At 34.6% G+C, this 25,328-nt stretch overlaps 1 protein-coding gene across 3 annotated transcripts in view; it reads left to right on the plus strand.

Moving 5' to 3' along the window:
* ARHGAP12 (Rho GTPase activating protein 12) overlaps positions 1 to 21,154 on the plus strand; it is a 111,265-nt gene extending 90,111 nt beyond the window's left edge. For all 3 annotated transcript variants that reach the window (XM_045857884.1, XM_045857886.1, XM_045857885.1), the window contains 10 exons: positions 291 to 372; positions 6,900 to 7,001; positions 9,897 to 9,995; positions 12,838 to 12,940; positions 14,185 to 14,301; positions 15,967 to 16,065; positions 17,322 to 17,399; positions 17,507 to 17,641; positions 17,874 to 17,976; positions 18,795 to 21,154. In XM_045857884.1, the coding sequence (XP_045713840.1) occupies positions 291 to 372; positions 6,900 to 7,001; positions 9,897 to 9,995; positions 12,838 to 12,940; positions 14,185 to 14,301; positions 15,967 to 16,065; positions 17,322 to 17,399; positions 17,507 to 17,641; positions 17,874 to 17,976; positions 18,795 to 18,969 (1,093 nt within the window). In that variant the 3' untranslated portion in view covers positions 18,970 to 21,154. The remainder of the gene's footprint in view (positions 1 to 290; positions 373 to 6,899; positions 7,002 to 9,896; positions 9,996 to 12,837; positions 12,941 to 14,184; positions 14,302 to 15,966; positions 16,066 to 17,321; positions 17,400 to 17,506; positions 17,642 to 17,873; positions 17,977 to 18,794) is intronic.
* The last annotated feature ends 4,174 nt before the right edge of the window (positions 21,155 to 25,328 follow it).

The raw sequence follows: 25,328 nt of genomic DNA on the forward strand, positions 1-25,328 counted from the left end.
TTTTTATATTCAGAGTGCTGGAGGATTAGTACCATGTAAGAATAGTTAGATATATAGTTATTCTGATAACTTGTATCTGATTAATTTTATTTGTTTGGGCACCTTTATGGTCAGGTTGGGACAATAAATTATTAATGTCCAGTAAGCTTATATCCCCAGTAAAAACAATGAGAATGTTAGTAGTGACTGTGAATCGTGGACAACCTTGATAACCACTAGCCTTTAATTTTTAAAGTTTAGTTGGAAAAACTGGGGAGTTGAACTTTCACTGGTCATTTTTGTAATTACAGAAAGAACTGGTTGTCTTCTTGGGCCGTCTTGCAGGGTTCATCTCTACTCTTTACCAAAACTCAAGGAAGTAGCACAAGTTGGGTAAGTCTTTCCTTTCTTTGGAGGCTTTATATTGCAATACACTTAAATTATGTGGATGTTATTTATTGTTCCTGAAGTTCATGAAGTATTCCTCAGTCCTAGCTATAGCTTGTGTGAAAATAAAACTAAATGAAAAGATGAAAAACTGCCATTTGCAAAAATATGATTAGATCTTGAGAATATTATGCTAAGTGCAGTAAGTCTGATGGAAAAAGTCAAGAAACATATGATTTCATTCATACGTGGGATATAAAAGAGAAAGCAGCAATCAAACAAGCCAAATGAACACAACCTCATAGCTACAAGCAGCAGCATGGTAGCTACCAGAGACGAAGGGAGGTGGGAGGAGGTAGGAGAGGGTAAAGGGAGCCAAAAACATGGTGATGGAAGGAGACTTGACTTTGGGTGCAACATACACAATGCAACATACAGATGATATATAATAGAATTGTATACTTGAAACCTATATAATATTATTAACCAGTGTCACACCAATAAATTTAATAAATTAAAGAAAAAGTAAATGAAGTTTTCTTAGTAAAAGATGCATTTTGACTCATCAGAGTAATAAGAGGGCTAATTAGAAGTCTAGTTAGTAGTTATATTAAAATCAACAAATTCTGTTTTATCCATTGAATTGAAAGATGGGCCTACTGCTTAGACATGATAAAACAAATAAATTTCTTGATCCATTTTCAGGGTGTTAAAGCTATAGTGATTTGAGCATCTTTAAGCATCACGATAATGTTTGCGACTTTGCTATTTGAGATACTTAGTCAGAAAATAAGCAGACTGTGTCAAACTCCACCTGAACTATGATCTGACCCCTGGATACTAGTCATTGATTCAGGTGTTCATGTCTATATGTAATATCAGCCAGCTTTTACAAAGAAAAAGAAATGTCACCATTACTTGTAGGATTGTGGAGGTTTTTGTGTACTTGAGTGTTTACTACTATTACTCCTCAGTGATTTGTAGTACAAATACTAAAAATTATAAGTGGTGACACTTATAATTATGCTATTATGATAGCTAACACTTTTTGAATGCTTAACATGTATTAGGTATAATTAAGTGCAACTTGAGAAACACAGTTTAAAATTCAGTGACCTAGCCAATATTGAAATTGTAGAATTCTTAATGAAATTTTACCTTTAGGGGTTTACTATTTGAATTTTTGCGTTTATATGAAATTTTATTACTATGTTGTTAATAATACATGAAGTCTGTCCAAAAGGTATCCAGCCATGTAATATGAAAAATAGAGATATTTGTTGAAGAAGATACAAGAAACATTGTACATAGGACAGTAACACCTCAGTCCCCTTCAAAGTAGGCACCTGGGGACCTCACACAGTTCTCCCAGTTGCCATCAGCTACCCTGTTATATTTTCCTGAATCTCCTCGACTGTCTGAAATCTCTTCCCTTTCAAAGTTTATTTTAGTTCTGGGAAAAACCAGAAGTCACAGAGTGCCAAATCTGGGCTATAGTGGGGCTGAGTCACTTGGGTGATAGGATGTTTCACTAACAAACTCTGCACGATATATGATATGTGAGCAGGCATGTTGTCGTGATGAAGCTGCCAATCACCAGTTGCCCATAGCTGCGGCCTTCTGAATCATCCAGATAGTTTCCACAGAGGAGTATTCAAGTTTAACGCACAATTTGATACAGATTTGTTGCTTTACTTGCTCAGCCATTTTGAATGCAACAGCCACACAGTACACATGCTCACTCAACAGCATCTACTGCCCCCACTGATGAGTACAGTGAGGTCATCACTGTTCACACATGTACATTCTAGCCCACTCTCCTTGGTGTCCAGGTTACATCTATGTGATGCAAACTGTTCTCGTTATATTAACAGTGGCCGGACTTTTTCTGGACAGACATCATCTAATAATCACCCTGGCCAAAGTGGCTCAATTGGTTGGAGCATCATTCTGTAAACTGAGAGGTCATGGGTTTGATTCCTGGTCAAGGCACATGCCTAGGTTGTGGGTTCAGTCCCTCTTTGGGGCATGTAAGAGAAACAACCAATGTTTCTCATATTGATGTTTCTCTCCCTCTTCCCTGCCCCTCTAAATATCAGTGAGTGATATTTATCATATAAGACAAAAATTTAGAGTGACATTATATCTAAATATGAGTGAGTATGTCTCATGGGTGAGGATTAAAATAATAAATAATAATTTCAGATCAATATAATTAAATAAAATATAGTTACACTGTGTTTTGTAGTCTCAATAAAAGCTGACCAGATTTGGAATATGGTAAAATGGTTGGTTATGCAGTCAATTCCTAATTTTTATTTTATGGCAAGTATAAAAATCTCAGACTGCCTAGCTTTTTTCTTCCTATATGTAACACATATTAAGGGAATGGAAACTAATTTAAATGGCCCAAGTAAAAGCAAATAAGTTTATTCAAATAAAAAGTGTGTGTATATAATGTATTTTGGCATATACAACATTCATAAGTATTAAAAATTGATTTAGTATGCAGGATGTTTCTGTTTTGTAGCTATTTTTGTTAATTTCTGCTTAATTCCTTCTGTGTTTCCTCATGTAAAAATCAGCAAATACAATATATATCTTACATTTTTTTTATAAACAAAAGCTGTCACATTATGTATACTTTTGTACTTTGCTTCTTTTTTCTCTTAGTAGTTTATATTGGAAATCAGTCCACTCAGCTCATAACAATCTTCAATCTTGTTTAGGGTTAAATAATATTATACTATGCAGATGTTTCATAATTTGTTCTAAGGGTGGACACTTAGGTTGTTTCCTGATTTTTATGTTACAAAATGCCAATTAAGATGCTTCTTTATTAACTCTAATAATGATTGTACAAAAGAGATTTCAAAGAATCCTAACTTTGTTTCTCTGCTCAGACCAGTTAAATCTATTGTAGGTAAAATGTAACCTCTTACCTGAGGATGAGATGCTAATGCTGTCACATAAGACAAAAATCACCTATACCTATAGTAAAAATTGCCCTTGCGTTTCTCTTTGGAAAATACTGTGTTAGAACTCAGTCTCTAGCAAAGCTCATTTTTTCCTTTAATTTTGGAAGAGACAGATTTTCCTTTAGTTGAGTTTGCATGGTTTATGTTAGGAGTCATGTTATAGATGAATGGTTCTTTAAAAGTTAGATTTATCCAGTGCAAAAACCTAAACCAAGATCTACGTGAGGAAGTAGTTGATTCAAATTTTATACGCACTCCAGGGCATTTACTTATTGATGGGATGCTGATCAAACTCATTCATGCTTTGTATTTATTTTTGGTTTCATGGATAACTAAAATTGAATAAATGATAACTAAAATTGAATAAATGAAATGTATATGTGTGGATGCAACTCCACTATAGAAGATTTATTTTTGTATAGATGCTAAATCATCCAAGCATCCAGTGAGCTTTTCCTTCTCCATAAGGGTAGATACATTCCACTGGTTTTCTGGAAAATACTGGTTATTTGCCAGTTGTATCATTAATATAAACTAGACTTTTTTCTTACCTCATTTCACCTCATTTGTTCAACATACATGAAAAGCTGCTATATTCTGGGCATTGAGTTAAACTTTGGGGTTTGGTAATAAATTACATGGTTTCTGTTTTCATAGCTTACATTATAATGGGGAAAATCAACACATTCACAGTTGTATTATAACTCTGAATGTATTGATCCAGTACAGTGTGTCATATGCTTTGTTATATGCTCTGTCTCCGATAACATTAATCATGCTCCTTGAGTATCTTACAAATTATCATACAGATACTATTAGTTATTCAAATTTCTACAAATAGTCACTTTTGAGGGCTGATAATTCTTTGTTGTAGGAGCTGTCCTATGTGTTACAGTGTGATCAGGAGATGATAGTAGCACCGATTCCTCCCATCCATCCTTCCTGGTGTGACAACTAAAAATGTCTCCGGACATTGCCAGATGTGCCTTGGGGGACAAAATCACCTCTGTTCGAAAACTACTTTCCTAGAGGAAGGAGCAGGCAACCTAGATGGTAGGGCCATCTGAAACTTAGAAAGGGTTACCAGAGGACATCGACCAGCAGAGCAGGAGGAGGAAGTTTAGGATTTCTGAGGAGGGGACTGAGCAAGATGGCAGAGGACCAGAAATGACTTCTATTACCCCTGTGGTGAAGTCCTTTGGTGTGATTATAGCCAAGACAGGTCTGTTTAATGTATAATGTTCTATCAAGCATTAATCTTAAAAATAAAGTGTGAATGTATGTAACAACAAATTCATAAAATATTCTGAGATAAAATTGGGGCCTTTGCAAAAGTATTTGGAAATTCAGCTTTGCCAAGTTGTATCTGCTTGTAGAATTGTAATTTTTGTCTTAATCTGGTTCCATTGTGCTCTTCTCTTGTGTGTCATTTTCCAGTGTGCCGTGTTACGGCCTTGTCATTTTCTTCCCTTTTTCCATCAAGTCATTCTGCCAACAGGACTCAGTCTCTGAGCTCTTGCATTCTCTGCTTTCTTCTTGGGAAAAGCTCTGTCAGTCATCAGTCTGCTGCCACATTATGTAAAACCTGGCCCTGTTTCAGCTGTCGCTGTGTGTTCTTGTTGCGTGCCCCCTGCCACAGTAATTTCATTCTTGGCCATGAATTTTATTTGAGGATGATTCCAGTGGCGAAAACTGAGACTAGATTTTGATAAAGAAGGCATAACGAACACAAGACTTTGCCAGCCATTTTGAATGCACCTTTCTAGCATTCCTCTGGTTGTTAGATCTTATTTGGTTAGCTATTTATACCTTAATTTATATGTAGTAAGCCATCTGCAGAGCATGTAGTGGCAAATTGATTATCATTTTGTTAAATGTATATGCATTTAAGTTTTAATAACTTTGGATATTTATCATTTTTGCTCAGAAAGTTATCTATGTCCATTGTAGCTTTATGGTTAATTGAATGTCTTTTGAATGACAAAAGGTACTTTTAAAAGGGCCAAGAATTTGTAGAATAGTTTAAATTTTTATCATTTTTATTTTGAGTACACTAATAAATATTCCATATAATATCCTAAATTTTTGTTGTAACAAGTACTTATTTAATTCACATTGCTAGCTACAAAGATGGAGTAAGAATAAAAAGATGAAGTTGAACCATTTATTAAATGTGAAACTATTGAGTAGACTCACTGACATTATGAATAGTGAATAAGTTATCACAGGGTTGGTGGGTAAGATCCATTTCCATTGACACACCTAATTTGACTTAAATATTTAAGGAAATGAAATTTCCTCTAACAAATCTTTATGACTTTAAGATTACAGTTTATCAGCCCTTAAAGATTTTAAAACCTCCAAATTTTTTAATAACATACGAATGCTATTTTCTATTCTTAGTTAACAGACTAAACAAAAATTTAAGTTAATGATAGCAAGTACAGTGTAGGACTACACTTAACATAGATTTTCTGCTATTTGCTCTTCTCTCTTTTTTACATGCTTTACTGAATAGCTAGTTACCTATTTTTCAGACTATAAGACTCACTCCCCCAACCTTGGCGGGGAAGGGGGTGTGTCTTACGGTCCAAATGTAGCTTCCCTAGCTCTCTGTGGTGGGGGTGGGCAGTGGAGTGGGGTCACAGGAGGCAGGAGCAGGGTTGCCCCTGCATTTTTCCTCCCAAGAGAGGCGGGGATGGCTGTGCCTTACAGTCTGAGAAAATATGCTAAATGCTTTTTCTTTTTGAACCACCTATGTGTTAACTATCTTCCTATTCTTTTCAGTTCCTCATTAAATTGCTAAAGCTTTGTAGCATCTGGCTCTAGTTATAATTTCTAACAAAGGCTGAATAAAAGAACATGGGGCTAAAAGTTTTCTTATTTCATAAAGTATTGGTAGTTACTGACAACATAAATAGTTGATAAGAAAATAACTCTTGAAATCACAAAATCATATTCAGGGAATGTTTATTAGGTTTAATATCTGCAAGATATTATTTAAACATATATTGCTTTACCTTTTTGAACACATTATTTTATAGTCATGTTAAGTCTAAGATAAATGTCAAGAAATGGAATGGAATTGCTAAGCCAAAGAATACATATGTTTGTAAATTTGTAAATACAGAATTACCAGTTTTCCTTCTCTAGGAGTTGTTCCAATTTATACCCCACGTTATACCCCACTTACATAGGAGGGCCTCACCAGCCTAGTTTTTCGTCATATGTTTTGATTTCCTTCCTTCCTTCCTTCCTACCTCCCTCCCTCCCTCCACACTGTTGGGTGAAAAGATTTCAATATGGTTTTATTTTGTATTTTTCTTACAATAGAAATTGAGCCATTTGTTTCCTTTTCCTTGATTGTATGTTCATGTCTTACAGACATTTTTCAATTTTAAAGTTGTAATTTTTATTTTATAATAGAGGAAGAAGTCTTTGAGATAATCACCTGTTTGATTTATTGTTAATAATATGAAATCAGCCTTAAGTGTTTTTGAATGTACACATGTACGTGAATATCACATAAATGTTTTTCCTTTCTTCTAAATGAAGTTCGGGAGTAATCAGTCCAAACCAGAGTTCACAGTGGACCTTAAGGGGGCAACAATTGAGATGGCTTCAAAGGATAAATCCAGCAAAAAGAATGTATTGGAGGTAATAAATTTTTTTCTGAGTATAATTCACATTCTTAATTGTAGTAATTAGATCTTTTTTGAGTTATGTTAGAAAATGGTCTTTTAGTGTGATTAGTTTTGGCAAATTTTATCATTAAGTCCTTTTTTATTATAATTTTTTAAAAAGCTGATGTGAGCCCTGGCTGGCATAGCTCAGTGGATTGAGCGCAGGCTGCAAACCAAAGTGTTGCAGCTTCGATTCCCAGTCAGGGTACATGCCTGGGTTGCAGGCCACGGCCCCCAGCAACCGCATGTTTCTCTCTCTCTCTTTTTCTCCCTCCCTTCCCTCTCTAAAAATAAATAAATAAAATCTTTAAAAAAAAAGCTGATGTGAATATCAGGGCTTTATTTGCATAAATTATTGGGTCTCAGACTATATATTACAAGCTTTTGTTTCACAAATCTTGCTCTCCCCCAGCAACAATAAAAAGGGTGTGGTTTCCTTTACCTATGAAATCTAATATTAAAAAATACATTTTGTCATTAAAACCCCTCTCCAGTAATGTATGATTTTGCATCAGTTATTTATTGCTTACAGTCAGACTACTCCACAATTTAGCAGCTTAAGAAAGGAATCATTTTATTTGCTCAGTTTGGCCTGTAATGAGCTGAATGATTCTTCTGATCCCACTTGGAACCTTTCATGAGACTTCAGTCATCTAGTGGCTTGACTGGGGCTGTATGGTGTAGTTCACAGCCCTGGGGCTGTTTGCCAGGCCTCTTTCTCCACAAGAGCTTTCATTCTCAAGGAGTGTACCCCAGGCTTCTTTACCTGAGGATATCAGGGTTTGAAGAGTGGGGGAGAGAAGCTATAAGGCTTCTTGAGGCCTAAATTTAGAAGTCACATGTCTTCCATTGGTGAAAACAAGTGAGTAGGCCAGCTCAGTATTCAGGGTTGTGGGGAGCTAGAGTCCACCTGCTCATTAAGGAGCAGCTAAGTCACATTCTAGGTTAGTGCAGATACAGAGATAGGATGAATTTTTGAGGCTGTCTGTGCAAACAGTTTTCCAGATCCTACCTACCCATGTTTTAGTCTTTTCCTAGCTTGTTGTCTAGGCAGGTTGGATTATTCGCTCTTTTCCTGCCTCTATGATTTTCACTCTTTATTGTTTTGCCTTGGGTGCTGTCTCATTCCAGCCTCTGTTTGTCAAAGGTTACGGATCTTTCAAGCCCATAAGAAACGTTACCATAACACGAATGCTTCTTCTTTGTTTATCTTTTAAAATAGCATTTATTTTAGAGTACCTTGAGTTACAATTTGTAAGAGGGTTTTTTATGTCCTTTTAAGCAGAGACACTATATTTTTCCTTATCTTTAAGAACCTCTAACAGAGTTATCTTAGGGTGGAGTATTGGTTGACTGACTTGACCTACTCTCTAGAAAGAAATGAGGAAGTTGCTGTTTTCCCATTTACTCTTGTAGTGTCAGTAACTGATTCCAGAATGAAAAGGATTCCATGGTCAAATACCTTTTATGAACATTACTTCAGGAACTGTATTTGAAGCATATGTCTCCGAATGTTGTTTGAGAAACACTGCCATATGTCCCTGTAGGAAAAAATAAAAACAGTTATCAACTAGAAAATAGGGGAAATGCTTTCTCCAATTACCTTGAAATTCTTCCTCAATCAAGTGTTAAGAAACTTTAAGCAAAGGAAATTATACATAAATTGGTTATTGCTTTCATATAGCATAATACAATAGTATCTTTACTTGAGTTAGTTTATTATTTGATACTTTATTTAGTAAATTTAGTAATGTGTCTGCCCCAAAGGGATGTGACATAAATAGTCTGTGCTGTCTCTGTACTAAGTCATTATATTTGTCTGTTAAATTGGAAATAATGAAGGTCCAACTCTTAGTTTTGGGTTGACCAAAAAGTTCATTTATTTTTTTTTTCCATACAATGGCTCTGGTAGTGCCTAGTTGTCTGCCTTCATTCAAAACAATTTTGTTAGATTGTACTGTGACAGTTGTCATATCAGTGTGCATTAAGAAAAAATACCAAATTGGTGAATTTTTGTGCAGCCATTTTAATACTGAAGATGGAAGAAAAATATGCAACATTTTTTGACATTATGCTTTATTGTTTCAAGAAAGGTAAAAACTCAATTGAAACACACAAAAAAGATTTGTGCAGTGTATGGAGAAGGTGCTGTGATTGATTTAATGTGTCAAAAGTGGTTTGCAAAGTTTCTTGGTACTCTTGACATTTTGACCAAATAATTCTTTGCTGTGGGGCTATCTTAGGCATTGAAAGATACTTAGCAGCACCCCTAGACTCTATCCACTAGAAGCCAATAGCAGGAGATAGCCGACATACTCAAAATATCCAAATCGGTAAATTTATCAGTAAATTTTTAGGGGAAATTAAAAATTTGTGTTTTATTTTACAGAAAAAAACTAAATGGACTTTTGGGCTAACCCAGTACATTCTTTTCCTACATTTTTAATCAGAGGGGAAAAAGTTCTCAGATTTATATAAAAATACCATGTTTTCTTTCTTTACAAATGAATTGTGTTTCAGTTCTAATTTAAACTGTATAGCTTTGATACTTGAACATATTTTTTAGTGATAAAGTATTAGATTCAGCATTTTTTGACATTTATACAATGGAATTTGGGACCCTCAAACATTAGATTTTCACTGAGAATTTACTGTGAGAAAAACTTAATGTTTTATAAAATGATTCAGGTGGTGTTTTATACTAAAATAAAAATATTCCATTGCTGTGTAGTACTTAAACCTTTCATCAAATAATATAAAATATGGCATCTAATCTTCTGCTGGTGGTTTTATAGAGTTTGAATATAAATGTATTCATTTATTTGGTTGTAAGCAGTAACCATTCTCTCTTTTTTCTTTTTCTCTAAAGCTAAAAACCCGTCAAGGAACAGAACTGCTAATTCAGTCTGATAACGACACTTTTATTAATGATTGGTTTAAAGTTCTTAGTACTACCATCAATAATCAGGTATGTGTTTGATTTAGGTCAATTTATTTTACTTCAGAGCAGCTTTTCTCATTGGCTTTTTGATTGGTTACTACATATCTAGATTCCAAGTTATATGAAAAAACACATTTTACAGTGGTGGGGAAGATGATGGTCACCTTAGTAATTCCCAGGAGTTGGTAAATGATTTAACATTCTCATTTATATAACGTTTAACTGTTTAAAATATTTAAGTCATTTTAATTAATTTTCACATGAGGCATTGGTCCAAAAAGAAATACTTCAATAAGAAGGGGCAGTCAGATTGTGCCTAGTACATAGGGTTTATTCAGTGTCCGAATGAGTTGGAAATAGTACTGTTTGGCGGAAACAGGTCCTATGAAAAATTGTGAAATGGATAAAGCTATAGTCTCTTTATTAGCACTTTCTCTTTCCTAGTGACACGTCTCTGTATCCATCCCCAAAGGTGTTGTCAGGTGTTCCAGCTCTGCCCCCTCCTGCTACCAGTGCCCTTGTGTTCCTGGTAAATCTCTTCCTGCATACATAGCAACCAAAAAGAATCTCAGATTTGTATTCAGGGCTCTGCCTTCTTAGACTGTACTCTTTGTTGCTCACTGTATGGGGGCATGGCTCCTAAATAAGAACGGTATGTCATTGACAAGAATGAGTGTGTTACGGTTTTTAAACTAAGTGAAGACAGAAAAAAGTTGGGGATGACTGGCTTTAGTAGAGATTAAGATATCTTTCAGAGGATTTATAGGTGAAGCCTCCTAATTAATATTTTGTGATCAAGGTTTTTTACCACCATGGGCCCCAGCATGTCACTTATAAAATAGGGAAGTTGGATTTGATTGCCTCTAAGTATCCTTTCAAGTTGCAAAATTCTATGATTCATTCGAGTTCAGAACACCCAGATTTGGAATATAGTTAACTTTTGGAGTATAGTTAACTTTTCCTCCTAATTTTTACTTCCTCTAGCATATGACTCATCGGTCTGTGTACAGTATATATATTCTTCCTTTGTAGTTTATAATATTCTGTAATATTTCTGAATCTTGCTCCTTCCTTTCCACTTATTCCTGAACCCAGCACAGGCCTTTATATTTATACTAAGAGTAACCTCTTAAACAGTTTTCCTTATTTCATCTCATGTCCCACCAATCCATCCATAATGCCATTGCTATCTGAAACTTCCTAATGTCAATTCTACAGTCCTCTCCTGCTTAGAAACCTTCTTTGACTCCCATTAAAATTCAACAGCCTGAGCCCAATGTGTCTTTTCAGTTGTGCCATCCAGTCTACCCAATATGGGCTTTCTGCTCCAGTCACAGTAATCTGCTCACTATTTCTTGAAAGCAAGTCTGGCTGCATTCATTTGACAAATGTGTGTGTATGCCGTACACACTGGGTGATAAAGCACCTTTATGTGGAGCTTGCCAGTAAAGACAGAAGACCACTCAAGACAGACAACTGAACAGTTCATATGATGACATGTGATGAGTTTTCGTGATGTTATAGGATGTACAACATACAATAAAAACACTGACGAAGTAGGGGATAACTTAGTGTAGGGGCTAAGGAAGACCTTACAGAAAAAGTGGGTTTTGTTTTGTTTGCTTTTTCTTAAACTTAACCCTTTAGGGTCTGGGAACCAAGTGAAAGAGAGGAATGTATTACTGACTATGAAATTTCAAAATATATACTGTTTACTGAGTGGCAAAAGAGACTGAGGAGTGAATGTGCAAGATCTGCAAATCCTTTGAAGGGAAAATTACGAAACTTTATCAAAGAAGATCTAATTAAATGACAAGTATCATGTTCGACCATCATGTTCATTGAGACTAAAAGTCTCAGTAATGTAAAGATATACTTCCAAATGATTTATAAATTTATAGATTTGAGATTTTTGAATCTCATTCAAAATCCCACTAGGTTTTCTGGTGGAACTTCAGAAGCTTATTCTAAAATTCATACAGAAATGCAAAGGGCTAAAAATACCCAAGACTTTTTTGAAGAAGAATGTGCAAGGGCTTGATCTAGCATATGTCATGATAATTAATACAATGTCATATCCATACTGGATAGATACAAAGATCTGTGGAACAGATCCCTGTACCTTTGGACACTTATGCCAGATGGAGCACTGTAGAATAGTGAGAAAGAATAAACTTTTTAGTAAATGAGGCTGGGTCAGCTGGATATTCAAGAAGAAATCTGAACCTTTCCCTACATTATATACAAAATTAAATTCCTAGTGGAGTAAATGTCTCAGTGTGAAAGGCAAAGCCAGGTTGGCTTTGGGAACTCGGTCTAGTTTTCTGACCTGTAAAAGTGATCATGGGTAGACTGTGGACGAGGATCTCTAACATTTCTTTCAGTGCTTAACATTCACAAGTCTGTGAGTAATGATTAATTATCGACCCAAACTGTAATTTAAAAAGCTCATTGGTGTGAAAAATTAATACACCATTGGCTGTTCAACTTTATTTTATCTTACACTTTTTTTTCAGTGTGTAGCTTCATCCTGTTCTATCACCACAGATTGTAGCCTGACCTTTTAACTGTTATTTCTGTCACTAAATATGTGGTTGATCAAAAGTGAGGCAAGATTGCTTCATCGTCGATGTAAACCCATTGTCCTGTGACTTATCAGTAATATTTTATTTTTGGGAATTCAGAATTAATGCCATCTAAAGGGAAAAAAGAATAATTTTAAATGATTGATCAAATATCTAAATCATACCTACTGTATATATGCTACTTAGTTCCCTAAAATTATCTAGAAGAGCCAGTCACTGATTATGTGCTGTTAAATCTAAAGTAATCAAAAGTAATGTGTGTTTGGGAAATATCTAACCCATAGACAGTAGAAGCTGAAGAAGCAATTGAAGAGGAAATACCAGATTCACCAGGAATAGAAAAGCATGATAAAGAAAAGGACCATAAGGATCCTAAAAAACTTCGTTGTAAGTTATTCTTTCTTTATTTAGCTGTTGGTTTGAGTGAACTTATTCTCTTTGCTTTTCAAACATTTTAAATAAATATCTGAGTGAAATCTCCAATATTGTAAGAAAGCTATAAGGTTAAGTACTTGCAATCTCAATATTTCAGTCCTCTCCTTGTTAACTAACTCATATCACTGTTCAACCTCATCATGTGCATCCCTAGAGAGTCATTAATTTTGAAATACTGTGATACTTCAAGAGGGAAAAAAACATGTTAAGATGTACTTCTTTTAAGGTCTCTACAAAGGTGAACTTTATTGATTTAGAAACATGTAATTACTGTTTACGATCCCAGGTACAGTCTTACACTTTAAAAAGTCCAAAGTCACGGAATATATACAGTGGTTCCATACTGGACATCAGGCAGCTTCCTCTGGACTAGGATATGTCTCTGCAAGTGCAGCTAATTTTAAGAATAGCATTGTCTACTGTGGGCCCCTTGTGAATTACATTGTTTAAATAGGCTATTAGCTATGACTCTGAACTTTGTTTAATGTATTTTAACAAATCTACATATTTCCAATGAAGTTTAGGCCGATTACTGACATTGTCACCATGTAACAGTGTAAACAGATAAAAATGTTATCATTGTAATTCTTTACTAATATAGTATTTCCTCAAATGTAGTTATTTTTCAAGAAATTTATTTTTTTAGTCTTATTGTAATTGAAATCAGTACTAAAGGCAACATAGCACATTTTCCAAAGTTTTCTTAGTTCAGAGTACAGATAATTATGATGAGTCTTAGTCTAAACTACAAATAATTATGATCTCTTTCTTTCTCTCCCCCACCTTAGTTCAGTAAGGATAGGGAAGAATAGGGATTTTTTGTTTATGTTTTATTATTTTTTTTTTGTTGGTCTTTTTTTACCTTCTAAAACTGATGGAGGGTCAAAGAAGATAAGTTATATCATTTATGAAATAGCGAATATAAATTAGAGTAACTTAGGAATGCCTTAATACATATACCATAGAAGGTACAGTTTGTGGTCAGTGCTTAGTGATTAAAAAAAAATGTCTTGATTTGTCACTTTGAGTATGCACTTATTTGATTTTTCATATGTTACTCTAAATCATATTAAAGTTAGAATAACTGAATTTATACTGTGATTTTTACATATGAGATTAATATATTTTGAGTGTTAGTTGAAAATACTTTTTTCAAAAAGTTTTTATTTTATGAAGTACTTAATATCTGTTTTAAGCCATGAAAGTGTCTAGCATTGATTCTTCAGAACAGAAAAAAACCAAGAAAAACTTAAAGAAGTTTCTTACACGGCGCCCCACTTTGCAAGCTGTTCGTGAAAAGGGTTATATTAAAGGTAGGTAGAAGTGATGTCTATAATAATGAATTTGGCCATAATCAGAAATTTAAAAACTGAAAAATTTTCCAGCTGTAAGAATGTTCTTATTCCTTATTCATAAAGCTTTTAAGTTCAGTGATTAAAATATATTTGAGTAATTAAAATTGATTTTTTATGTACATAAAGAGTTTATTTTAACTAAAGCATTGAGCAGACATAAATACCAAACTAAGTTTTTAGCAACCCTGTACAAGAGGAAATAACTACATGAATTTGATCAGATGGGTGGCAGATTTTTAAAAGATATGATTTTTAGTTTGAGGTGCACAGATCAGAAGAAATTTTAAATAAACAGTCATTAACAGTAGAAAGAAGAAAAATACTGAACAAGCAATTTTGTTCTTGTTTTCAGTTCTCATTTAAGGTAATTTAAAAATTAGTGTAAGGTGTTCTTCCCTAATTTATATACATTTGTTATTTCAAAAAAAAGCACCATAATGGGTAGGATCGTCTCTTCATAAAAAGGCATTCTTCAGAAATACAAAATATGATTTTAAAGAAGATACAATATACATGTATATACATTTAGTTCTCACAAGCAGTTTAATCCCAAAGGTAAATTTTTTTAGATACATGACTCAAAAGAGTGACAGTTATTTGTAAATAAAGATATAAGTAAAAGATATATATCTTTTTGTCTCTGTGATGTTTATGACAAAGACCATCATTGGAACCTCTATTTGGAAAGTATCTAAATTAAAACACACAAGTGGGTTTTATTTGAAAGATTTAAAACTTCCAGGAAGAGTTCAGCTAATTAAGTGTTTCAGATTAACAACAGAAAGAGTTATAGACAAACAAGTACTTCCAGATAATCATATGAATTTAGCATTTTGAGTCTGGAACCTTAAAAAGGAAAAAACCAACAAATTAATCAAAATGCACACAGCCACTAGTTTGTTCACTGGGCCTATTCAGTGAGAAATATAAACAGTTGCCATTTTATGGTATTATTCATCACTTGAAATATTTTGTTTGTTTTCCTGAATGCTTAGCACAAATGTGGCATTTCAAAACTTTGGGTTGAAAAATTAATAGAACAGCCTTTGAAACATACTTTGTGAAATCAAGTGTTGGCACCTGATAAGCATGCATATGCTTGAGTACTCGAGTGTCTAAGTGCTAGGCTTGAATACCTATCGGTGTTCAAGAATTATGGATCCCTGCCCTCAGGAAACATATAAAAATGAGAGATGGACAAGATAACTTAAAAGCATGATGTGTACTATGAAGAATCTCACCTTGTAATGAAATAGAGTAACTGGATGCTAGATACGGTGTTCAGAGGATTTTCCTGTGGAGATGACAGTTAGCTGAGACCAGGAGTAATGAGATGAGGGGGAGCTGAATTTAGGGGCATATTGATTTCTGCACATGGGGTAGAAAGTAATAAGGTTCTTGAGCAAATATAAGTTGGGGTGTTCACAGAATTTAGTAAAGAAGAGAAATTATTTGAAATGAAATTAGAAGGGGGTAGGCAGAGTGCAGGTCCTTATAAAGCATAAGTCGTGGCAAACAATTCTGGATGCACTGAATGGCTTCCATGTCACTGTGAACAGTTTAGCTATTTTGTGAGCTAAATTTTAGCAAAGTGGTTCATTGTAAAAAACAAATCTCTTTCAGATCAGGTATTTGGAGCCAATCTTGCTAATCTTTGTCAGAGAGAGAATGGCACGGTGCCAAAATTTGTGAAGTTATGCATTGAACATGTGGAAGAGTATGGTAAGAAAATGACTTTTAAAAAATGTTAAGCATACCAGCCCCTTGTTTTGCCATCAGAATCCCTAGGATTTTTATGATTTTGAGTGATGCAACCAAAAGTTCTTTATAGTTAGAAGATGTTAAGAAAACCATCTTGTTTGCAAAAAACTTACTTGTTTATACTTATTTTTAATTAAGACCTTTGTAGGTATCTATTAAAATGTTCAGCACTTATGATTGATTGTATTCTTTGAAGCCATTTGGAGTTGGCCTTTATTTGCTTATATGAACAAGTAGTGATTGTAAAGCTGAGTTTATTAAGAAATTATTTGACAGTGTAGAAGATAAGAGATTGTGTTTACTAAGAGAAAGTTACTTCTGTTTATAATGAAAATGAGATATTTTAAAACTTAAATCAACTATCAAGTTACCTAATCCTTTTTATGTCATTTACTGTAAAATAAGACAAACTAATTTTTATTTTGGTTAATTCTTAAATGTTTATAATATTTATACTAGTTGTATATAAATTAATATCTTGACTAATCATTAATGTATACCTGTAGATCATTAAAAACATCTAGTACAATTATTTGCTTTATTTGTCATCTCTGCTAGTTACAGATCTCTTTGACTCTGCTTTGTCAGCATGACAGTACAGACACCATGCTGCTTGCTTTTATTTGAAGTTAAATGAGTAGCTTTGTTTAATGTGTACAACATTATCATGTAATGAATATTTAAATGTTTAGGCTTAATTGTGTGAATTTCAAATGGTTCTATTTCACATATAAAAGAAATTGCTAAATGTTCAAATTATCAGCTGCTTTTATAGAACCATTATTTTAGTTGCTAGCTTGTATGAATTTATGTATCAAGCAATATTAATATGACAGGCATTTTTAAGAGAGCACTCTAATATGTGCATTTACATGATAAGATGGCATATAAAAAGTGAGTGGGCTGATTTTATCTCCTGGCTTTCTTGGTGAACTATCCCCAGGTGTCTACAGAAGTTTATCTTCAATTGTTGGCATTTAAAGTTTAATGAGGTGATTTCCTTGATGATAAAATAGAATTGTTGCTATGTATTAAACAGAATTCAGAGTGAATTTCTACCCCTTTCTGTGTCAAGCATCTGTAAAAAGCTGTTTAGGGGAAAAGAATATTTGCCCATGTGATGTAGGCTAATGTTAATGAATAAGAATTCTGAAACATGTAGGCATTTTTAGAAGAGTCAAACAAGTGCTTTAAATGTAAAAATATTTGTCTCGTAGGTTTGGATGTTGATGGGATATACAGAGTAAGTGGCAACCTTGCAGTGATTCAGAAACTGAGATTTGCAGTCAATCATGGTAAGATCATATTCCCTCTTGTTACATCAAAATAATCATAACTGTTAGAATTAGTTGAAGTAATTTAAAATTTTTCCTATCTCTATTGTTGTTGTTTTTTTTTCCAGATGAGAAATTGGACTTGAATGATAGTAAATGGGAAGATATTCATGTCATTACTGGAGCACTCAAAATGTTTTTTCGAGAATTACCAGAACCTCTCTTTACATTTATTCACTTCAATGATTTTGTGAATGCAATTAGTAAGTGTGTAATTCTACTTCTATTTTTTTTTCCTAAATGTTGAAAATCCTCTCCACAGATTCAGTCACTATATTCTGTTTCATCTTTCTAAGTTTATTCAGTGGATTGTTTTACTCCAGAAATTATAAAAATGACCACCAGATGTCACTGTGTATCACCAAATATCAGTTTCAAAACTATGTCACTGCTTTTAGTTTTCATGCAATATTTCTAGTTATTATCTTTTTTCAGAACAAGAACCAAGACAGCGAGTCACTGCTGTTAAGGACCTAATCAAACAGTTGCCAAAGCCAAATCAAGATACAATGCAGATCCTTTTTAGACATCTCAAAAGGTAATCAAGTCTCAGTACAAAAGAGAAATAGTATTTGGGAAAACAAAAAATAAGGGAACTGCAGTTACGAGACATGGTGTAGTGTACCCATGGGGCCAGATCCAGGTTCAGATCCCAGCTGTGCTACTTACGGTCTTTGCAACTTGAAAAAGATAGCTCCTTTGAGCCTCAGTTTCTCATAGATAAAATGGCTTGGTACAAAGAATACATTCAAGTAGATGTTATATATGTAGTACTTACATAGTGCCTAGCAAATACGTAGTAGTTGTTCAAAAGTTGTTACGAAAGTTAATGTGAAGATGAGATTGGTTATTAAACAAGGACTGTTCAGTCACCTTAAAATAAAGCCATCATTGCTCTAAGTTACCTAGGTAGCTACCTTGATAACTGATTTTTTTCCTTCTGAAAGACCACTAGAACACTGAAATAAATGACTCAGTAGGAGAGATTTTTAAAATAAACAAACTATAAAATGAGTAAAATTCAAAGTTTGATCTCTGAGCCCTAATGAAATTTTTTCTCCCTGTCAATCTAATGGAATAAGCATTGTTACCTGAATTTTAAGTGTCTTATTTTAAACACTAAGCCAAAATAACACACATTTAAATCTGTTAGGGTATGTGTAATTATATTGTCCAGCTGTGTTAATCCAGAAGCAAGCTTCACATGACATTTGGTCTGTATTCTGCTTGGCTAAATAGTTTATGTGTACCTTAGGAAAATGAGTATTATTCCTCATTTCTAAATGCAAAGTGTTTATATTTGTAATACAATGTGAAGAATTTACCTCTTTTAACAATGTATTTTTTCCCCCTTAGAGTGATAGAAAATGGAGAAAAAAACCGAATGACCTGTCAGAGTATAGCAATTGTTTTTGGTCCCACCCTGTTAAAGCCAGAGAAAGAGACTGGTAATATTGCAGTTCATACTGTCTACCAGAACCAGATCGTAGAATTAATTCTCCTGGAAATTAATTCCATCTTCGGACGTTGATTTCTTTTGAAGACAACCTGTGGAATAGGAGCCGGATTCTATCAGATTTCAAATCCTTATACGTGTTGCATTTTGGTTTTCGACCAAGCAGTGACTCATTGATTTTGCACTTTTTTGAGGGATCAGAAGGGACTGGAAGAGTCAAGATGGGTATTAGGCCCTCATATTTGCTGCTTTGTTGCAAGGTGATATAACTGTGTGTAACTTTGAATTAATTTTATCCTGAATGTTTGCATTTCATATGATGAATTTCAGTAAAAATCAAAACTTGCAATTCTAACCAGTCATACACACTGGATAATTTGGTAAGAAATCTACATTTTTTCCCCTCAAACTGGATAATGTAGAACTTCTTCTCGTGATTTGTTAGGTTCATCACTTGATAGAACAATGTTTACTATCAGTTATTTGAAATCACTCCTGGGCATTTTAAACAAAATGAAGTATATCTGTTTTGAAAACTGTGTATTTCTTTTTCAGGGTTTTTGCATGCAATGCAGCCTAAGTGCTAAAATTTATCATAACCCAGACATAATTCCTTGATGGAGGCTTGCTGTCTTTTTCCCAGGTTGCACAGCATCCTTATGGGCTATCTTAGTTGCTTGTTTGGGCAGCACACTAATATTACTTAAAACACTGTGATATACTGGAGTTTAATCTAGCATAGTTCAGTTCAGGGTATTTTGGGGCTGTCTGTGCTACACTGATTTAGCTAACAATCGTAATTATATCTAGTGCCATACTGAATTTTTGGTATGACCCTGTGGAAACAGACATTATCTTATGTAAATATAGGCTGAAGACTTAATATCCTTCAGTGTATGTATATAATTGTGTTGTATAGCCTCAGAGTACATTCTCACCCTACATTTCTAATCATTATATTGGTAATCTTTTCTGTGAATATTAGGTTTCCTTCCAAAATAAGTCGCTATTTGAGAAATTTAACTGTGTGCACTTTTAGCTTTTAATTACATTTACAGGCAAACCACTGTAATGCAAATGGTACTGGAACAATACTGAATAGACTTGCTAAATGGTAAATGCACTACAAGAGGAGCCTTTTAGGTTATTTAATATGTACAGAATACATTAGAAAACAATTTATTACAGAATTCTAACCGCAGTATGAATAGTGGAAACCTATATGCAAATTAGATGTATGTCAGATAGAAAATGACATTGCTAAATTTGAGAAGTTCTTTTTACATTACTAATGTAGACTGGTTTGTACAATAAAAACAGGGTTTGGAAGATTTTGTTACAGAGAGCATGGTCTGTTGAAAAATTTTTAAAATGTATTTTTCTAGATTAACTACTGTATATGAAATGTCTAATCTGAATAAAGAAAACTATAAGAGGTGTAGAGATTTTTTCCATTGGAAATGTTTCTTTTGGGTTTTAATTTTTTTGTTTTTGCATTTACTGGCATACCTCATTTTAAAAATCAACTGAATCTATATTTTCTATGGCAAATGTATTTTCCTCATTTTACATCTTTTCTATACACTCCATATCAATGCCTCATTTACCTTCCCTACCACAGTTTTTATTTCTTCATCAGTATTTGAAAGTGAATGATTTATAACAAAGTCTCTTTTTCTTAGAATTGCATTTGTAATTTATAGATTACCTTCCTTGGGAACAAATATTTTTTGTAGGATCTATCTTAAAAACCTCTCACCTGAGTTTGTGATAAAACTATTGTTAGTTGTTGTGATCTTGCTCAATTGGTGACAAACCAGACTGTGGGAAAGCAGATTGTCTTGGGCAGGGAGAATAACCCCCAAAGAGAATGTTCATATTTGCCTAAAGATATCCTTGCCAATACAACACGATTTAGGACTGGCCTCTGTAGTGATCGTGTGCCAGGAAAACAATTAGACTCAAATCCGTGATGTTCTTTCTCTCGGTAGTTATAGACATATCAGTGATTAATACTGTCCTGTATTTCTTGTTTCAAAGTACATATGTGTGTATGTGGTCTTAAATGTTTTATTAGTCTGTAGCTAATCAGCGTGTTGTAATATTGTATGCACAGTGAGACCAGTGTCTTGTGTTTTCATCCTTTGTGAATTAAAATTTCGCACTTGTTTTTTTGTAATAACAAAGCCAGTGATATTTTCCTGTCTTAACAGCTTGAGTTTTAGTAGAAAATATATTAAAGGCTGAAATAAATTGTCAATGGAATTTCATTTACTAAATTTACATCAGCATGACATAAAAAAAGGTAGTTGGAAATTGAAAGAAAAAAATTTATTCAAGTGTTATTACATTCTGGTTAGAAGAAAAATACTTTAAATTTTAAAACAGTAAGAAATGTCACCTTTTACTTGAAGAAGTTAATTATGAAATATTTCTGAAAAAATGATGTTACCTTTCAAGAGGCAAATCTGTAGATATTTTTTTATTAAATGAAAAGCACAAATGGAATAATCAAGCCAAACTTGAGACTTAGGCATTATATACACATATACACACGTGTAAGTAAATGGCTGTGCGGGGGCACACCATGGCTTTCATGCACGTGAAAATTCATTGATGACTGTAAGGGCAGAGACCTTGAGACTTTGATACTATGTTAGTTTGTTTCATCCCATGCTTTTTTGTAAGCCTGTAGTATTAGATATTAGATAGCAGCAGTGAAAGGGAAAAATAGTATTCTGTATTTATGCCAAGAGATTTTTTTTCAGCTCATGGGAGAGTCTTCCGATTAAACATTTAAAGTAAACAAGTAGTTTTCCATGACACGAATTTCTCCAACATCTTTACACATTTTAAAAAAGTACACAGAGAAGCCTGTCACATGTCATTTAAGTAAAGAAGAAAATAGTCAAATGGGAAAATAAAAACAGTCAAATATGGGTGTCACACTCTTGTGGTCTAATAAAAGTCAAATGCTCAAATATTGCATCTAAATATAGAATTGAACATGGGTAAAAAATAAGATTTTATGGTGTTCACTAGTCTCTGAACTCCAGCCATCAGCTTTAATGATCCTCTTTTACAGAAAGTGTTTCTCTTGGTGTGAGCTAGAAAAGGCGGTAAATAGGGACCTGAGCGGCCTGTGTGTTACAGTCCCAGAGGTGGGGCACAGTTGCTGTTTATGTTTTTTTAAACAATGTTGCAGTATAAGTAATACAGTCCTATTAAATGCAACTTTAGTTTGCAACGAAAAAAAAAAAGGTATGAATGCTGCCAAACCGAATCCACAGCCGTACACTAACCGTGCGTTAGGATCTGTGGGAAGTGCACACACTGTAAACCCAGGCGAGCAGAGTCAGACTCATACTCTAGAGAAGGGGAGGGACAGATGCCTAATGAGACGCTCTGTAACTGCTACAGACAAGGCAGTTCTCCTGAAGAATCTCAATTAGTCTTCTCAACTGAAGTTTTGTGGACCAGTGGTGGCTGTAAATATATTCAGCTGGAGTGAGCTTTTACAAATTAGCTTTATGTGACTATGGCACTTAAATGAACTCTTTCATTTCCTTCCTTGCTTCCCTCTCCCACAGGAAAAAGGGAAAGAAAAGAGCACTTTCATGGTACTCTCATAAACAGAGCACTTGTAGACCAAGGTAGGTGGTTCATAAACCACTGCGATATGGATTTAGAAAAGTCTGGTTCTCAGTTTTTCTCATCAACCTCCCCTGCCTCCCCCCATCCCTAGGCGTTTATTTTACCACTTCTCAGTGTTTTCAGAAAAGGAGTTTCAATTAAGGTTTTTAATCATTAATTCTGGTAGTCAGATCTTTTCCATGGTTCCAATAGTTGTGGCTCACACTGCAATAGCACTCAACCTTGTGATGCTGATTAAATCCACAGTGCTGTCAGAACAATCAGTGGTGCTCTGTGTGGGGTGCTTATCAGCAGGGCCTTTGCAGAGGGAGAAATCAAAACCACTGTGAGATCATGGTAGAGTACCTGGTATAGATTCAGCATTGCATTCAAGGCCTCCTTTATTCTCCTGGGCATTTCAAGAGGTTATTTATACTCAGGCAAAAGAAATGGGAATCTTAGACACCGAAGTAAAACTGAGTCTCATCAGTTGATAAAGCAGGACCAACAGGAACCCTAACATGCACAGTTTTGTCTCAGGGAGGCCCAGAATTAGTGTGAATGCTTAAGGCCATGTAGTCAGTGGCACAAAATGATAAGCTTAAGGCTGACCAGAATTATCTTGGTTACATTATTTTAAGTTTGTGATCAATTTAAGTAAGGCATATTCTGGCATGTTAAAATAATACCATTTGAGGAAGAAACTAGCAATTTGTCTACCTGTTATGAGCATCTATTTTCAAGCTAATTCATTTTTATGTGGCATATTAAAACTTACGTTTTTTATATATATCATGTACGTCTCTGACAAAGCAGAGGTTGGCAGAGGGTTGGTATTGCTTTCTGCAGAAGTTCTAGTTGTAGAGATAATAAGCCAGCATTCTTCTCCCTCCCGGGCAAATAATCAGGTTTGAATGCTTCTGTTTCTACCCACTAACATATCTGGGCAGGCCACTGTGTACATTAATCTTTATTTAATATGGATATCTGCTTTCACTCATATTCCGGAACTGTGCCATCCATTACTGTAGCCACCATTTACACTGTCTTGTAGCAATTTAAATTTCATTGAAATTAAATAAATCTTAAAAATTCAGTTCGTCACAATAGCCACGTTTCAAATGTTCAATAGTGACATGGAGTTAATGGCTGCCATATTGGACAGTGCAGATATGGAACATTTCCATCCTCAGAAAATTCTGGACAGTACTGTTTTAGAAGGTTAGCTATGAGGAATACATGACCTGTAAAAGGTCCCTCTCTCCTGCTTGTCTCTTAAGTGTATGGTACTGGAAGAGCTTAAAAGCAAGGAGAGAGAGAGATTTCTAATAACAGGTCTGCCAAACTTTGATTATCTGTCCTGTTCTATGCTCTCATGTTGGCAGTTGGAAGGGCAGTAAATGTGATTTGACTTTTAATACCACTCCAGTCAAGATGCTTTCTGTTTGGTGTAAACCAGTTCGGAACTGGCTTAAAAAAGCCTCAGTTGATAGTATTCTCTGGGGAATTTAGGAATGCTATACTATTAACATTTCAGTGGTTTATGTGGCAGTGTTCTTACATTTAAATTTCAGGAATTTTCGGTTCAGTGGGAAAGATTTTTCTGAAATCCTGTTTTAGAAAGTGTGCCTAAACAATTAATGAGAGAAATAGTTCTTATTAGAGCTTTCCCTCGGGATCCAAGCTACTTCACCTTGTATTTACTCCTGCTTTTTAATGATGCCATACATGAAGCAGTGAAGGTCTTGAAGAACTACGTGCAAACTGTCCCTTTAAATAGGAACTGAAGTACAGCCACAAATACAGGGAAATTGTTGGGAGTCTCAAAGCACTTCAGTAGGTCTGCATATGATTTCACCAGCTGCCTGCTAAAGTACGGGCAAGGGGCATGGTATACAGATCCCATAGAGTCCATGGTGATTTAGCAGCTTTTGTTTTTTATCAAAGTGACTGCTTATAAGGGTCCCAGGCCAAATTTTTTTGTTTTCATTTTTTCAGCTCTCTTCTATGCATTGTTGATGTATACAATGCTCAGGTTGAGGAAGATGCTACTGATATATTTTCAACCCTGTTGTAAAGGCTTTCTACTAAAATTCTATTTATAAAATAATTTCTATTAAAATTTCTAGGCATGTAGTATAGTAGTTCCCATTGACACAGTGTTTTAGTTCAGACTCAAGCAAATCCTAGGGTGAAGAAGCTTTGCAGTCCAGTAAAATGAGCTCACAAACTCGCCTCCCATCTTCTCATTGAAACATGAACTACTTCTGTGTCATGTCATCTTCTGCCTTCCCTTTATTGTCCCTCCCCTCCCATCTCAGCAGTCGTTGGTTACATTAGACAATCAGATGAGTGGCTACTCACAGAGACTGTATTGGGACTTATTGAGGCCCTCGTGTCCAGAGTGTCATGTTTCCCACAGAGGGTGAATTTAAAGAGGAATCAAAGCCCTCTAAGAAGCTAGCACCGCTCTGTTGAGAAGAAAACTAAATCTTTTCTAAGAGGGAATCCAGTTATCTTCAGATGACAGGTTCTGACTATGAAGTTCCCTAAATTCAACCCTTGATGTTAGAGGACCAGATCTGATGTCATGTCTGACATCTGGCTACATTTTGTAACTGCCCACTCTGATTACGTCCCTGTCTCTTGACCTGTCATACAAATCAAGTTAATTGCCTGAGCATTGCCAGTAACCATGAACCTCCTTACCCATCCTATCACTCTCATAAGTGCCTGTTCAGTTAGCATTAATGGCTCCACAAAAACACCATCAGGCAATATGAGATTACTATTTTAAATAA

The sequence above is a fragment of the Phyllostomus hastatus genome, unplaced genomic scaffold (genome assembly GCF_019186645.2).
Source record: "Phyllostomus hastatus isolate PE091 unplaced genomic scaffold, TTU_PhHast_1.1 phas_scaffold_1674, whole genome shotgun sequence".
NCBI classification, from domain to species: Eukaryota; Metazoa; Chordata; class Mammalia; order Chiroptera; family Phyllostomidae; genus Phyllostomus; species Phyllostomus hastatus.